Below are 16,638 nucleotides of genomic sequence, written 5' to 3' on the forward strand. Positions count from 1 at the left end.
CTAATAGCCCTCGTTTTGTGTCCCCTTAGAAAAAAGCAGATTTATATACCTAGAAAGTGCAGCAGGAAAAAATGCGGGGAAGCATCAGGAAAATATGCCAGGAGCACAAGAGGGAGAGCTGGGCCATGGTGAGGTCACAGTGAGGCAGAGCAAGGGCCTGTGGGATAGGAGGCTGACAACGTGTTTGATGATGGTCGGGATCAGGAAAAAAAAAGGAGCGAGTCTTAAAGCTGAATGTTTAAGCTGAGCACGAGTTCCCTTTGAGCAGTGGAAGGGAAAGGTTAAACAGGAAAATAAATAATTACGGCATTATCTAGAATGTAACATGCACCTTTTAAAAAGGATAATTATAATAATTAGGCTGCGGCTGACATTTGTTATCCTTTCAAGACTTGTGCAGTATTAAGCCCATAACCTTTGTGTGTGCTTCCATTTTTAATCGTACATTTAATAATGTGAAAGCTGAGGAGACAATACCTTGGGGTACAAGGAGAAGAATAAGAAGAAAGCCATGCATTATGATGGTGCGCTGAGGTAACAATGGGACTATTCTGTTCTTTTCAGTAGTTCTTCTCTGCTCCATTTATTTCATTGTAATCCATGAACTTTAATGTGGCTTTGATTGTTGCTGTGTTCTTTCAGTTATTCTGAAGGGCTGGTTACAGCTGTCTTATGAAGACAGTGGAAAGGTCTGAGATGGAAACTGCAGTTACATTGCGCGGCCACAGAGTGGTGCTAGTGGCGGCGGGAGATGAATGTTAGGGGAATGAAGGGTGCTGTTCACAGAGCCCAGCAAAATTCATCGGGAGTGATGTGCATGGGTGATCTCTTCTAATCTCTAATCTCTTCATTTTGTATTAAAGCAGCTCATCACTTCCAGAGGCCTGGTGGTGCTGTGTTGGATCAAAAAAATATCTATTTATTTTCAGTTGTTCTGGGGCTGAGTGACAGCGGTGACAGTCAGTCACGAAGAGATTTAAGATCTGTCACATCTGGCATCATCTTGGCACACTGCACTCGGCTCTAAAGCCCATCAGCTTTTCAATAAACCAAGGGCAGCCTGAGCACCTGAGCAGAAACTCTTCTTTAACGCACACAGTGTTTCAGTCTGCGTGTGCATGCCTAGTTATATCGAATAGTCTTATCTTATAAGGCTCTTATTTATACTTAGAATTCCCAGTGCCTGGGAATGTGAGTGGGTAGGGGTGAGAGGTCAGAGGTCAGTTTGTGATGGTCCAGTAATGAACAAAGGGAATCTCCATGGCTAGTGTGCATCTGCTGGGCATTCTTATTAGCATTCCTCATTATAATAATAATATAGTATTTTATTTTATTTATAGTATATAGTGCTTTTCTGGACACTCCACTCAAAGCGCTTTACAGGTAATGGGGATCCCCTCCACCAGTGTGCAGCCCCACCTGGATGGTGCACCAGTCCTCTCCCCACACACCAGCTCTCAGTGGGGAGGAGAGCAGAGTGATGAAGCCAGTTCGGAGATGGGGATTATTAGGAGGCCATGATTAGTAAAGGCCAGGGGGAAATTTGGCCAGGACACTGCGGTAACACCCCTACTCTTTTAGAAAAAACTCCCTGGCATTTTTAATGACCACATAGAGTCAGGACCTTTGTTTTACATCTCATCTGAAGGACAGCGCCTTTTTACAGTATAGTGTCCCTGTCACTATATTGGGGGTATTAGGACCCACACAGACCGCAGGGTGAGCGCCCCCTACTGGCCTATCTAACACGTCTTCCACCAGCAACCTTATTTTTTTGTCACACCTGAAGAAGGCTCCACGGCCGCAACGTTGCGTTTTCTTTCTTCTCTTTTCAGCATGGAATAAACCTATTACTCGTTACTTTGCAGCCTACGCATGCTGACGCAGCTCCCCACCTGAACTTATTATGTAAAACCTACTTCATGAAGTTTAAAATATATCCTCTGTGAATCTGGTAAAATACATCTTGGCTTAGCATTGCTGCCTTGCAGCTCTGGGGTCCTGGGCTCGATTCCCAAGGCTTGTGTGTTCTCCCTGTGTTTGTGTGGGTTTCCTCCAGGTGCTCCAGTTTCCTCCTACAGTTCAAAGCATGTTGGTAGGTTAACTGGGAAAGTTGGCCCTGGTGTGATTGTATGTCTGTGTGTGCCCCGAAATGGACTGGTGTCCCTTCCAGGGTGTACCCTGCCCATTGCTTCTAGAGAGAGGGCACCGTGACTTTGAAGTGATGATGTCCGTCTGCTGTATATAACAGATCTGGTTTTCATGCCACATGTCCAAACCTTCTGATCCCTGTTGATGAGCTCTGCCAGTACACACTGGGATTTCTGCACTGGTCGATGTGATGTCAAGGGGTGTGTTTTGTTTTTTTTTATTTCAGGGCTTATTCTGAAAAGCTAAGGCTTTTCCCCCCAGAACAGGGTGAATTTCTGCAATTTGACTAAAATTCCCTTTCATCATTTTAACGTCTCTGAAGTTTTCCTGGGAGCTGACGTCGGTCCGTAATAAAATCTAGAGAATTTTTGTTTGGTTCCCTTTTCAGCGAGTCCGTTTTCCCTGCAGTCCCCAGCTCTGGGATTCAGTGAGGCAGGCTCCTGGGAGTCTGTGGTGGCATTGGGTTTTTAAACCCAATTTTTCCCTCGCCCCTGCCAGCTGTTTTTTTTTTACCTGCTCAACGCCCCCGTGGGGAATCCTTTTTAACCCTCAGCTGATAGGAAAACAAAAAGTGTTCACAAAGGGGTACAGGGCAGAAGACAAGCAGGGAAGGGGCATTGTTGCTGAGCATTGTTGCTAAAACAGCATCCTGCTGTGGGAAATCGCCACGCGGACTGTGGTTCAGCCAGCCTCCAGCACAAAGAGCCGCCTCTGCACATAATCAGCTCTGCCCGGTGGAGTGGGGGCCCTGTGTAAGGACTGAACTGCTGCTTTTTCAGGGGGGCATGCAAGGTGGGGTGAGGAGGGGGGGGTTTCTCGCCTGCTGTGAAGCATATGCTGCTCTGAGCTCATTAAGTGCCTCTGCTCTTAAAGAAGGCACCAAGAGCAAGGTTGAAGTTAGAATGTAGGTGTCTGGGAACAGACTAATGAGAACAGAGCGCACAACACCTGCAGAGGATTTGACAGAGGGGTGAGTGAAGGGTCTGTTAAAGGGCCTCGCTCTCCCACTGGACAGCCAATTAGCGAGATTTTATTCGCCAGTGCTTTTTTTCCGATCAAACTCTTGCGCTTTGGAGCTGAGCGTTCCCCCGCGCACAGTGTGAGGGGGTTTTACAGTATATAGCACCTTCGCCTGCTGTGTCTTCACAGGGTGGCACACATCCACAACAGGGCAGGTGTGTGTGCCAGATGTAAGAATGACGCTGGCACCTGCGGGCTTAAAACTTGCTTTGGGACCACCCCTCTTCTGAGTGGTCCACGTTCCGCCGGAGTTAGAAAACTAATTCATTTCGGCAAGAGACCAAAAGCTGGAGGATTAAGAATTCTGCTGAGGAAACTCGGCAAGTCTCAGGGCAAGACCGGGCCAAGGCCTGGCAGATGACACTCCTCATGTAGACGAGCACATCGTTACATGCAGCTAGCAGAAACAGAAATCGGAACTCGCTATGTTGCAAAGCCCTGTGAAAACAGCTTAGTGTTCATGCTGACACACCCCCTCATCTGTGGGGAAGCAATAAATAAGACAAACAGAATGAATGCTGGGATGCATAGTTAAAGGTGTAGAATTTAGATCAGTGTCATGTTAATCTGCCTGGAAATAGTTACATTCCTGGACTCCCCACCCTGACAACCTAGAAGAACTGAATATCTGCCATCTTGGACCGAAAGAAACTGCAAGGGGGTCCGATTCAAATATTCAAAATCCTCAAAGGCACCCACCAAGTCGCCCCAGTGGACGTGTTTTCAGAACCAAGAGAGAAACACACACTGGGGGACACAAGTGGAAACTGCCGAGAACAAGAGGCAGTTCGGTCCCACATTCTGCTGGAGTCCGTAAACGAAGGGAGTATGGCACAAGACACTAATGCGTGTTTCTGAAGGTGATGCTGTAATTTCTTGTAAGAAACGACTGGATGAGTTTCTGGGATCAATTGGCTGCTTACTAGCAAATGAGCTATTCCTCTCTCCTCTAATCTTTCTTCACTTCTTCAGATGGTATGACTGTTGGCAAGGCCACAAGGAAGATTTTACTTCCCTTAGTAGCCTGTGTTTTCTGAGTTGTTTTTTTCCTTTCAGCAATGTACTTAGAGTTTCTCTAAGTGGAGAAGACTGGCCTGCGTGCTTTCCTGGAAAAATGTTTGTACAGTAAAAGAGGCAATTAAAGTGAGGGCAATTGCACAGGACACTGGGCCCTTTAAGCTGGCTGGCTCCTGTGCCTTCTTCTCCTGCGCTCATCATAATGAACCAAGAATGTGCTATTCTCAAGGTCAGAGTGTTCCAGGGCTCCTGTGTCTTGCAGTACAATGTGGCAGAGCTATTGGGCTGCACTGGCTCATTCAGTAATCCAGTGCTGTAGTAGAGATGGGAGGGACAGTTAATACTTCCAGTCTCCCTGCAGTGGTCAATGACTGTAATTCAAAGCTGATCTCTTCCTCACAGTAATTGTTAAGCCTTATATCATTATGCTGTGGTATACTATTGTATGCTGCGTACCAGGACACGCTAAAGTAGGACAAACCTTGGAACAACACGTGTAAGTAAGATCCAAACTGGAAAAACTACATTAAGCAAATATATGCTTAATTACCGTGCAAATTCACCGACCTTAATGAAACGCTCAGACTTCTCATGTCCTTGTACCGAAGACAATTCAGGATACGAAGTGATGTTAACTACGTCTCCCTCCTTCCTGTTGTAACGACTGTATCGTTTTGTAAAGGCATGTCAGATGGGAGAGCTTCTACAGCTCGGCTTTGCCCAGCGAGGGAGGTGGGGAGGCTTGTTAGCACTGTTAGCTGGCTGACAGGCTTGTTCTCCGGGCCGGGATTTTGTGAACAAGATTGTAAATGGTTTATAAACCGCTTTCATTCCTCACTGTCACGCGCAGGTCCCTGTAAATCAAATGTAGGGCCCAGACTCGCTGTGCTGGATGAACTACGTAAGAACAGGAGGAAGGTTACAAGCAAGAAACCGCCGTTAGGTCCTTCATTTGATCGCTAATTGATCTAAGCTTCTGGCTAATCAGCAGCTGTTGCATACTCCCACAAGCCTTGGTGTAAAGAAGCGACTCTCGGAGAAGTGCTTCACAGTTGACAGACTTTGAAGTGTTTCACAGTTCAGAAAATATTTTCTTTTCTTTTTAAACTGTAGTTTTTCCTCCATGATTTTGATGAGATCAAGTGTGTGTGCTTGGTTGCCTGTACTTCACTCTTGGGCCTTGTTGATGACTGAGTTTATAAAGAGCTTTAAGGTGAAGCTGTGAAAGTGGTGGCTGTATAACCCCAAACCCAGCCCTGATTTGTTTTTGAACAGGAAACAAAAATCAACTAAATAATCAACTAAGGCCACCCAGAGCTAAGAACTGGACTGATTCAACGATTCCTTCATGATGAATGATATCTGAAACGTTTCTGTAACAAAGAGCAGAAGCTTCGAAGGACCCAGCTGCTGTCCTGTGTCCTGTTGAGCCTAGAGCTTGCTCTTGATTGCCTCTGCTGTTGGCTCAAAACTCAAACTGCTGCACAGCGGGGTCTCCCTGTGTCGTGTGCGGCTGTGCAGTGGACACTAGAAGTCACAGCACAGTTGAGTGGTTGGAAATGAGCTCTGATTTGTTTACGAAAAAGGCCATCTTCCAGAGCACGCCGAAGAAGGCACACCCAAGGCGTCTGAATCCAAGCAGTTTTGCAGGACGTTTTATAGTGCGAGTTCAGCTCCAGTCAGGCTGTAATTACTACAAAGTTCTTCCGGACAGGGTGTTCCAAACCCTGCCTTTCAGTTGTTTCCTAAATGTCATGCACTCGGGCCGGGTCAGGAATGAACGCGGGGCTGGTCCGGTTCTGCAGCTGTGACAGGGTGACAGGGCAGCTGTGGAAGTTTGTGGGGGGGGGGGTCTTTATGGTTGTGGTGTCTGTAGAGCCATATACATGCCAACTGGCTGATAGGATTATTGAAGAGATCAGGGCGAATGCGTGTGTAGGGTTAAGATCACACATCTGCACATGCAAGCTGAACAGCTTGCTGCTGGAGGTTCCAGGTTGCTGCTGGAAGAGGTGTTAGTGGGGCCAGCAGGGGGCGCTCACCCTGCAGTCCATGTGGGTCCTAATGCCCCAGTATAGTTTCGGGGACACTATACTGTAAACAGGCGCCGTCCTTCGGATGAGACGTAAAACCGAGGTCCTGACTCTCTGTGGTCATTAAAAATCCCAGGGCGTTTCTCGAAAAGAGTAGGGGTGTAACCCCGGTGTCCTGGCCAAATTTCCCATTGGTCCTTACCAATCATGGCCTCCTAATAATCCCCCTCTATGAATTGAGTACATTACTCTGCTCTCCTCCCCACGGATAGCTGATGTGTGGTGAGCTTTCTGGCGCACTATGGCTGCCGTCGCATCATCCAGGTGGGTGCTGCACATTGGTGGTGGTGGAGGGGAGTCCCCATTACCTGTAAAGCGCTTTGAGTGGGGTGTCCAGAAAAGCGCTATATAAGTGTAAGCAATTATTCTTAATTAACAGGCAAGGACCCCTGTTAGAATGGCCTAGTCCTTCGTCCAGGGCCGTAGTGGCTTGAGGCTGGAGGGTGGGTGAAGGCCCTGTTGGGGACCTTGTTCTCACAAAGCAATTGGCACTAAGTGCTGGCCAGTTGATTTTTCCCTTCTGCTGACTGTATCAGGAGCTATGGGGCTGCCTTCACCTCCTCTCTCTGAGCACCCGCAGAGAAGCAAGACATCCCTGGGCGAGTCTGAAAGGCTCTGCTTGCTTTAAGTGCTTTCTTGTTTTGTTGATTTTGGATGTTGGGGAATGTGGTACATTTGGAAGTTGTTGTTTTTTTTTTTGCAATACTGCAAAAAGTGGTGCACGTGGTCAAAAGCAGATGTTCCTAATTTCACGTTAATAGGGTTGGCAGCAGGAGTAGTGGCCCGATTGCCATCGCCTTCCCTGCTCCCGGAGCATTCCCTGTCAGTCTCCATCCTGTTGTGTGGAACCAGGAAGAGGAGCAGTTCGACCCTTCACCCTTTTCATCACAACCTCGCCTGCAGACAGCCCTTCTGCTAGGAGGGGTCCGGGAGTGGGCTGCACTTGTTGAACCCCACATCTTGTGTCCTGTACCCCCATGTGGTGGGGGTTCCTTATATTTTGGCCGGTACTGTACGCTGTGAGTTGGAGCACAGCCTGAAGGCCAAGGTGCGCCCGAAACGGGCTTTTATTTTTCCTCGCAGATTCTGCCTCCATTGTCTCTGTCCGCTCTGCAGCTGTAGTATTAATGAGTTATGATATTAGGATCCGCTGCACATCCGCAAGTCCCGGGCTGTGGATAAAAGAGAGCGAGAATTGTTTCATGTGCTCGTCTTTTTTTTGTGTGTGTGTTTTTTTTTTTTAAAGAAAAGCTCTCCCGTTTTAATTAAGTAAATCTAAATTGCATACATCAACACCTGCTGTTGGGGGAAGCGGACGGCATAAATTAAACCGGGAAGAAAAAGGGGTCGTTTGGGCGCTCTGTGAACTGAAGCCTGTAGCTGTGCGTCTCGTCTGGCCTGCGCCTGAGGGGGCTGCTGTAGCCTCGTTCCGGTGATGCCCGTGCTCTGTGCCGGCCGAGTCGCGCTTGTAAACAAGGCAAACTGACCCCCGCGCTCCAGGGAGGGGGGGGGGCAGCTCCGAGGCAGCACAGCAGCCAGCCCACAGCATCTGCAGGGGGCAAAAGCAGATGCACAGCACTGCACTGCAACACCCCACCACACTACTGGCTAACACAGGGAGTGGCAGTCAATAGAGCTGTCGTTTGGGAGGATTTGGCTGGTCTACAGGGATCTGCATGGAGTACTGGCACACAGAAGGACGTGATGGAAGGCTTAATACTTCACACTTAGTACTTTTTTGGAATTGTATAATGTTAGCATGCCCAGAGGGGTTGGGCAGCCAGTGACCTTGGACCCCCAGAGGTTTCTTTTCTCCTTCCTGAGGAGTTTTGGGTTCCTCTCCTCCATTATCTTCTGGCTTCTTGTATTGTAATGTCACGTATTGTCACACAGCTTTGTTAAGCGCCTTGGGGCTGTTGGTCCTACAGATGTCTCTGAGTCTGTTGGTTCAGTTGGTCATTTTTCTCCCAAATTCTTTTGTGAGGCATGACATAGAAAACTGGCTGGACTGTGGAGTTCTTGGGCTTTTAAAAACACCGTTTTTTTTTTTTTTTTTAAGAACGAAAGGTGGAACTTAGAGGAGCGTTTATTAATGGACAGCTCTGTGTCCTTTCACTGTCTCCCCAGCCTGAACCCCTACAGCTACGACGAGAGCTGCGTGTCCAGTAGTGTTGACCACCTGCCCCTGGCTGCTCTCCCTCTCCTTGCCATCGCCTCGCCACATTACCTGGATGCGGTTGCCACGGTGATCAGCCGCGCCAATCAGGTCTACCATGAGTTCCTCAAGTCCCAGGAAGGGGCCGGGTTCAGTGGACAGGTACAGTAGGACACACAGCCGTGAAGGTGACAGAACGAGTCGACAGATTTGGGTCAGCCCTAAGTATCGTCTCTGTGCAACCAGCATGCAATGAGCTTAGAATTCAGTTGCCAGCTGAGTGACACACCCCTTCCTCCCCTCCAGGTGTGCCTGATTGGTGACTGCGTGGGGGGCGTCCTGTGTTTCGATGCCCTGTGCTTCAGTACCAGTCATCGGCCAGAGAGCCCCAGCAGCAGCCGCAACGACAGCACTGAAAGCTTGAAGGTAGAGCCGAGATGAATTCTATGATTCACTTTGCTAAAGCAGTATTCCTGAGTTCCTTGGCTCAAACCTCTCTCCTGGTGCCTCAGCTCTAACCCCTAGCCCACATTGCCTCTCTTCCAGTGCCTCAGTTCTAACCACTAGTCCACACTGCCTCTCTCCCAGTGCCTCAGTTCTAACCACTAGCCCACACTGCCTCCCACCCAGTGCCTCAGCTCTAACCACTAGCCCACACTGCCTCTCTCCCAGTGCCTCAGCTCTAACCACTAGCCCACACTGCCTCTCTCCCAGTGCCTCAGCTCTAACCACTAGCCCACACTGCCTCTCTCCCAGTGCCCCAGCTCTAACCACTAGCCCCCACTGCCTCTCTCCCAGTGCCTCAGCTCTAACCACTAGCCCACACTGCCTCTCTCCCAGTGCCTCAGCTCTAACCACTAGCCCACGCTGCCTCCCTCTGTGTGTGCTTGCAGGACAACCCAGGCCAGTCAGGAGATGCGAGCCCCAGCCTCAGCTCTAGCAAGCGCCTCAGCAAAAGTAATATCGACCTCTCAGGGGCCCCAGGGGAGTCTCCATCGCTACGGCAACCTCTGACGCGGAAGCAGAGTGACTCTTGTGACTGCAGCTCCGTTAGTCAGCAGAACGCCTTCAGTAGGTAAGGAGCTCCTCCCTGTCGGAGCCCAGGAGCGCAGGCAAATCCTTCTGTCGCAGTGCAACACCCGTCCCCTGTTTCCTGCGGGTTATTTTGAAAGGCTTTAACCTTCAATCTGGGAAAAATTGGGTGAATGAAAAATGAAAGCCAGGTGCCTTTAATTTTTCAGAATAAGAAAAAGAGCAGAAAATATTTCACATGTAGTATGAAACTCCCCTTGAACGCGGGCCGAGCATGAGCACACCAGGTGAAGTATAGGGGCACAGTTACTCCCAGAGTCCTGTGCTCTGGTCACACAGAGTCAAACTGCAGTTTGCAGTACTTTCCTTGGGGGGGGGGTAGGGTGCTTTTATGTTGTGGCAGAACTGATCACACTGTTAGAAAACCTCAGAGTTTGATGTTTTTAGCTGAAAACAAGGGTTTGTTTTTTAATTATACGTGTTTTAAAATCATCATTATTATTATTCTGTTTTTCCCTCGTGCAGAAACGTATCATTTTAATAAGTCCATCATTTCCACGGCGTACACTTGATCTGGAATGTTAACGGGAGGCGAGCGAGAACAGTGAACTCAAAAAACGGCAAGAGGACTCCGAAAAATGTCTGTGCCTTTCCCCCAGAAGTGCGGAAAATGAATGTTGTAATTGCTTGGGTCTACTGCGAATCAGTGCACACGGATTAGAGCCGGGCCGGTTCATTGATAAACCAGACAGCTGTGCTGTGAGCCCTGTTCATTGTTCATCACGGAGAGGGGTTTCTCAGTCCTTTAGGCATCTCCTGAGCCATTTATCAAATCCTCCCTAACATACCAGAAGGCCTATAGTTCAGAGGCAATTTGAAATTAGAGGTGCAGTTCTTAGCGGGTGTTTTAGACACCATTTTAATTTGCCAGCAGAGGTCTCCCCTTCTCTGGGCGTTACTGGATCTTCCCCGGATTCGACTTGCAATGCAGGTGTCGTCTGGCTGCAGCCCAGGGTACGTGTGGAAGTGTCTCTCCTTGCTGCCCCCCCCTGCCAAGCCATTGCCCATGGTTTCCTAAAATAGCCCTCTTTGTGCGAGCGCCGGCGTGTGTGCTGCACTGCCGTGACGTCACCGGGAAGCCGGCTCGCTGCTATTAATAGCCCCGGCCTGCGACAGTGCGGACTCATGCTGGGCCCTCAGTATGGCGGCGCTGTGTGTGTGTGCGCGCGCGCGCGTTTGTGCGCTCAGGTGTGTTTGCTGAAGGGGAGGGGGGAGGAGGCTGGAGAAGATGTCCTCGGATAAACAGCATCTGCAGCACAAACGGCGAGAATGTTACCGCTGACAACCGCAGGAGAGGGAGAAGTTATGTTGCCAACACCTCGGTTAGAAATTGTACTCCCTAATTGCGTCGTCTTTTCAGTTGTACATTAGCAAAACGTACCAATCATTAGTCAAGGTCGTTTGCTAGCAGATTCATCATTCCGTTAATCTGCTGAGGGTGAGCTATGCTTTACTTATAGCATAAACTGTGCATTGTTCCCAGTTCAAGTCAATCCAAGCTTAATTGTCCCCTGGGGAGATCGGGAGAAATTTGGTGTAGTTCAACACAACAACGCAATAAAACCAAACTAAAAAACCACCAATGTTCTGCGTACGTTTGACAAGGGTGGGACCAGACCATTGCAGGGAAAACACATGCTCACTGACTGTCTGTCTTCTCTCCTGCTGCAGGACACTGATGTCTCCTTTTGCGAGTGTCCCTCTCTGCCCATGTGTGTGGCAGCACAGCTCAGTTCTCTCCCAGTCCGGTCTGTGCTGCAGGACGCTGATCGCTGTATCTCCCTCTCTCTCCCACCCCCCCAAACCCCAGTCTGCTGCAGGAGGAGGGCGTGCTGAGGCCCGGCAGCAACTCCAGTCTGGTCTTCAGCCCTGGGCGTTTCGACTTTGACGTGTCGGACTGTTTCCTGCTGGGCTGCCCCCTGGGGCTGGTGCTGGCCATGAGGAGGACGGTGCTGCCCGCTGTCCAGGGTACTGGACCGCCCAGCGACGCAGACGCGCGAACCCGACACACACCCCCCACCCACAGTCGCACAGATACAGTCGCGTCCGCCCGAACACTAACACTAACACTAACCCTGCGCATCCTGTCCTGCCTGCTTCACCAGTCTGGTTTGTGTTGGTCCAGCAGTAACGCCAAGGGGGCTCAGGCATGTGCTGTGTCCAGTCCACTCTGGCTGTGCCAGCCTGATATACTGTAGCATGTTCATTTCTCGTGAAGAATAGATCACAGAGATTGATCACAGAGAGCTGCACTAAGAGGGGATTGTGCAGTCTCTCCAGTAAGAAGTCAGGAACGACTGCAGGCTTGCATGATTGGATAGAGAGAGTGGGAAAGCATGCCCATTAAGTCGCATAATTGCAAAGTTTTGAGCTGCCATTTAGTTGCCCGGTGCATAACCTCTGATGCGTCTGCTGTCTCCCCGCAGTGACCCAGCTCCGCCCGGCCTGCTCCCAGCTCTATAACCTGTTTCACCCCGCCGACCCCTCGGCCTCGCGGCTCGAGCCCCTGCTGTATCCGCAGTTCCACCAGCTGCAGCCGTTCGCCGTCCCGCGGTACCAGCGCTACCCGCTGGGCGACGGCCGCTCCGCGATGCTGGGTAAGGCGTCCTTGCTCCGGCCGGGTTCCACTCCGTGGCCTGGGTGATGGGAGGAGGGAGGGGCGCAGCAGTGGGGCTTAGAAATGAGGAGAGCTCAGCAGGAAGCCAGTAAGTGTGCAGAGACATGAGAATGTCCAAGCCAGGGTTGTACTGCATTGCAAAGACATTTTTCCTGAAGCCAAACAAACTGCGGTTCGTTTTCCAAAGCACTGTTTAAAAGCCTTCAGTGTTCCCGGCACGATTCATCCCTTTAAAACCATTTTTCAATTCCGTTCCTGAGAACGGGAGTAGAATTGTTCTTTCTGACACTCTGTCTTTCCTGAAACCTCTCGTGTCGGCGTTGAGATCGGCTCTGTGGCCTGTGAGGATCAGCTCGGGCTGTTAGGCCCATTCAGAGCGTCCTGCTGTTCAATCGCTCACCCAGGACCAGTAAATAAGTCTGGCTTGGTAAACAAAGCAAGTTTTGATGCTTCACTGTTGGAGGCTGGAAATTAACTTCTGTTGAGATTTTGTTTATTTCCTCTGTAATTATAGCAGACAAGGGTCTTGTTTATACATACTGTATATGTCTGGGCTTTGTAATCCATCACTCCACTTAATCCACTTGAAGCAACAACCTGGTGTACCTTGGAGGTCTCAGTTCTGACCAGGCACTGGGGTAGACATTTGCATTCCCATTAACAGCCATAACACCCTGCAACTCACAACTGGCAGCCCACTGGAGCTCAGCAGGTGTGAGCCTGGTCAGTACCTGGATGGGAGACCTCCTGGGAAAAACTAAGGCTGCTGCTGGAAGAGGTGTTAGTGGGGCCAGTAGGGGGCGCTCACCCTGAGGTCTGTGTGGGTCCTAATATCCTATGTGTCCTATACTGTAAAAAGACGCCGTCCTTCAGATGAGATGTAAAACCGAGGTCCTGACTCTCTGTGCCCATTAAAAAGGGCGTTTCCTTGAAAAGAGTAGGGGTGTTACCCCGGCTTCCTGCCCGAATATCAACCTGGCCTTTACCAGTTATGGCCTCCTAATAATCCCCATCTCTGAACTGGTTTAATCACTCTGTTCTCCTCCCCACTGACAGCTGGTGCATGGGTAGCGTACTAGTGCACTATGGCTGCCGTCACATCATCCAGGTGGGACTGCACATTGGTGGTGGTGGAGGGGATCCCCATTACATTTAAAGCGCTTTGAGTGAAGTGTCCAAAAAAGGGCTATGTACAGTAAGAGTAAGGAAGTATTATTATTATAACCAGGGGTGGAACCCAATGCAAACCGGGAGTCCTAACCATTGGAACTCTAGCTTGCATGACTAGCCAAGACACCAAGGCACCCTGCTGACGCTGGTCCACCCAGTTCTGATGGGCTTGACCTGTCCTGTTGCACACCTGCACTCGGGGAATCTCTGACCTGGTCACAGGTTGCTAAGTGACTCATTTCAGACTGGAACCAGCACATTATGGGCTGACTGTGTGCACTGTAGGAGTGGATTCACTTGTAGGAGTAGTATTTTGTACACAATCCTCCACCTTTGCACACTATTGATCCTCTTATTTTAACTCGAGATGAAATCTTAAGTCAGTGGGAGAGCTGGTGCTTTATTCAGAACTGGACCACACTCACTACGTCACAGGCCACCAGTTGCGAGCTGAGTGTTACTGCGGGCAGAACTAGACTAGCCTGCAAAAAAATGGCGATCCCAAGCAGAGACGGGGACAAATTGCGAAAATACTACAGCGGGGGCGAGAACAGAAACAGGAGGCAGAAGAGGGAGGATGTAAATGTGGCCCTTAAAGGGTCTTCGGAAAGGTTCGTCATAAAAGCCAGGGGCGAAGAAGAAACAAGTGGTGAGATCTCAACAAAGACAAGGATGCTAGCACCTAGCTAGACACCTGGAGGTACGGATAGCATTAGCAACGACGGCGATTAGTAGTTGCGTTCGGTTCTGCGTGTCTGTTCGCGCAGGCCAGTTAGGGAGCTATTTCCTCACCTCAACGCTGCTCCCTGCTACCCCCACTACACACAAGAACCCGCCCCCCCCGAGACGGCCCTGTGTATGAGTTTCCATATTGTGAAACCACGTGTCCTCGATCGTGAGAGGGCAGCACTAGCGACGGGCAGTGATGTCGCACGGGCGTGCTTCAGTGTTCTGTGTCGTAGGCTGGGAGACCACGAGTTTCCAGCGGGAGCTGTCACTGGGTTTCAGCCAGACGGCAGTGTTGAGAGCCGAGCACAGGGGACCCGAGCGCCCGCAGTACTTTCCTAAGCAATCACATGTTCTATAAAGCACCCGGTGAGGGGAGAAAACAGCTGCGCACCAGCTTCAGTTCCCGACAGGTACTTCATTAGCTGAATCCTCACTCCGGTGGCCACGGAGATGAGGTGTCAGATGCTTCTAGAAATAAAATGCATAGACAGGTACTTCGTGTTTTCTCCTCCACAGCGTGCTCCTACTAATGAATTGCCGTTGATGAACGGGCTGTCTGGAGCTCTCCGCATGCCCTTTCCACCAAGGTGCTGCGCTGCAGTGTGAGAAGACAAAGCCATGTTTCTTGTAAAAGGGAGAGGCGTGCAGCTACGAGCTTAGAGTTCCCCCCTCAAGCTAGGCTCCCCGTTTTCTTAGGTCTCTGGCCTGGCCGGCTGTTTCCCCCCGGGGTGCTGATCCCAGGGCGATCCGACCCCATTGTAATCAGTGGCTTTCCCCCGTCTTTCTCACCGGGTTCCGCCTGCCCTTGGCTGTGCTTGCTCCGACACCTCTCTCTCCCCTCCGGGTCTCCAGCCCCCCGGCCTCTGTCGATTCTGCTCTGCTTCTCGTTCGTTTTCCTCCCCCCCTCGGGAGTGTACAGGCCTTGCGGGCACACGCGTTCCCTCTCTCCTCTCCCTGTTTCATCCCGCTCCTCCACCTGGCCTTCCCTGTCCCTGTGCTGTCTCCATCCCTCCCTCTCCCCCCCCAGCCCCCCCGCCTGCTCGCTCTCCGTCTCCCCATCATTTAATCGCGTGTCTCTTTCAATCACAGAGGTGCTCTTTTCCTCTGCGCCGGCTGCTTGTTTTTCAGCTTGATGGGTTTTTTTTTTTTTATCCCCGGCTTCAAACGATTTCATCAACCGGGACAGGAAAAATAGCGGGTCTGTTCTCCCTGTTCCTTCTCCTCCCCCCTCTCTCCATCTCCATCCCTCTCCGCCTTCGTCTGTCCCTGGGGTGGTGTCGGAGCTCATTATTTTACCCCCAGCTTCAGCAAAGATTCAGCGAAATTGTGCTCTTGTGCTGCATAATCGCACAGCAGAGGAGACGAGTTGCAGTCGTCACCTGATGGGGATTAAATGCTGCGTCATGTGGCATTGTTGTATCGTTGTGTTACCACAACCCGTTCAGAAATCTCAGAGCCTGGGCCGCAGAGCGAGAGCTTGTGAACGATTCTTAAACCTTCCAAGCCTACGAATGCCCTAGTAAAATTTTCCTAAGACAGGTCCATGTGTCAATCAAGGGCTGACATCTGTCCATCAACCCTTTGTGCTCCAGCAGCTCAAAAGGCTGGGGCTGTTTATCAATCACAGACGTTTCCATCAGCCCCACCAGTAACTGGGAGCTGAAGAGACTGAGAAAATGGCAAATGGTGGCACACAATGTTTAAAAACGCCTCCTACAAGCTTTTAGTTGTCGCATGGGCTTGAGTTTTCAGTATATTTCTATTCAAGCTCTTGTGTGGCTGTAACTCAAGTGTTTTTCAGTATGGTGTTCTCAGTTCTGCTTGTGATTGCTGTCTGAAATACAAAATACAAAAAGAATATTACCACTCCAGTAAATTGCAACCAGTCCTCATCAGAGCCATCACCATAGAAACTTCTGTGCCAGTGAACACAGTGCTGGACAACAGATCTGGCCACGTTTGGTCCGTCAGGTCTCGTCAGCCGCTGCAGTCTTGAACGGAGAGCAGCAGGTGTGAGACAGTAAAAAGCTTGTTAGCATCTTTTTGAGCGAAGGTGCGCAGTCATGCTACTGAAATGCTGGTAAATATATCTGCATTCCTGCTACCTCCAGTGCAATTTATGTAGGATTCTGTGCACCCTAGACCCTACAGAGGATTGAGCTGTTGTGCACCAGGAGTCTCCTAGGTTTCCCTGCGGCTGTGTGCTTGGAAAATTGTGCCTTTAGAGAAGTGAGGGAAATGCACAGTTAAGCGTGTCTGCTGCATCACTGAAACACCGAAAGGTCAGATCCAGCCACAGAAGGGGTTAAGCTTGCAGATCTGAGTGGGAAACTAATAAAACCCACATAGCTGTTTGATCGCTTTATTATTTTGCTCAGGGGAGCCCCACTTGCTACCCAAAGCCCTCTCTACTTTCTAAAGCAGTAAGGGGGGGCAAGAGGGACCACAGTGGAACTGGAAGCAATAAAAACTGCCAGCGTGCTGCCTGATGCCTGCCGGCGATAACAACTCTCATGTTCTGCATTTGGATTAGAGGTTACAACTGGCGTGGCAGGCTGATCCGCGCGCCTGCTTCTCTCCCGCTGCCAGTCCAC

General features: G+C 50.2%; 1 protein-coding gene across 3 annotated transcripts in view; it reads left to right on the forward strand.

Moving 5' to 3' along the window:
• The window catches only part of LOC148643362 (membrane-associated phosphatidylinositol transfer protein 3-like), an 80,776-nt gene that overhangs the window by 44,342 nt on the left and 19,796 nt on the right, over window positions 1-16,638 (forward strand). For all 3 annotated transcript variants that reach the window (XM_088616132.1, XM_088616133.1, XM_088616131.1), the window contains 5 exons: window positions 8,409-8,598; window positions 8,743-8,862; window positions 9,330-9,511; window positions 11,339-11,496; window positions 11,955-12,125. In XM_088616132.1, the coding sequence (XP_088472258.1) occupies window positions 8,409-8,598; window positions 8,743-8,862; window positions 9,330-9,511; window positions 11,339-11,496; window positions 11,955-12,125 (821 nt within the window). The remainder of the gene's footprint in view (window positions 1-8,408; window positions 8,599-8,742; window positions 8,863-9,329; window positions 9,512-11,338; window positions 11,497-11,954; window positions 12,126-16,638) is intronic.

This window comes from Lepisosteus platostomus, chromosome 22 (assembly GCF_059453375.1).
Source record: "Lepisosteus platostomus isolate fLepPlt1 chromosome 22, fLepPlt1.hap1, whole genome shotgun sequence".
NCBI lineage: Eukaryota > Metazoa > Chordata > Actinopteri > Semionotiformes > Lepisosteidae > Lepisosteus > Lepisosteus platostomus.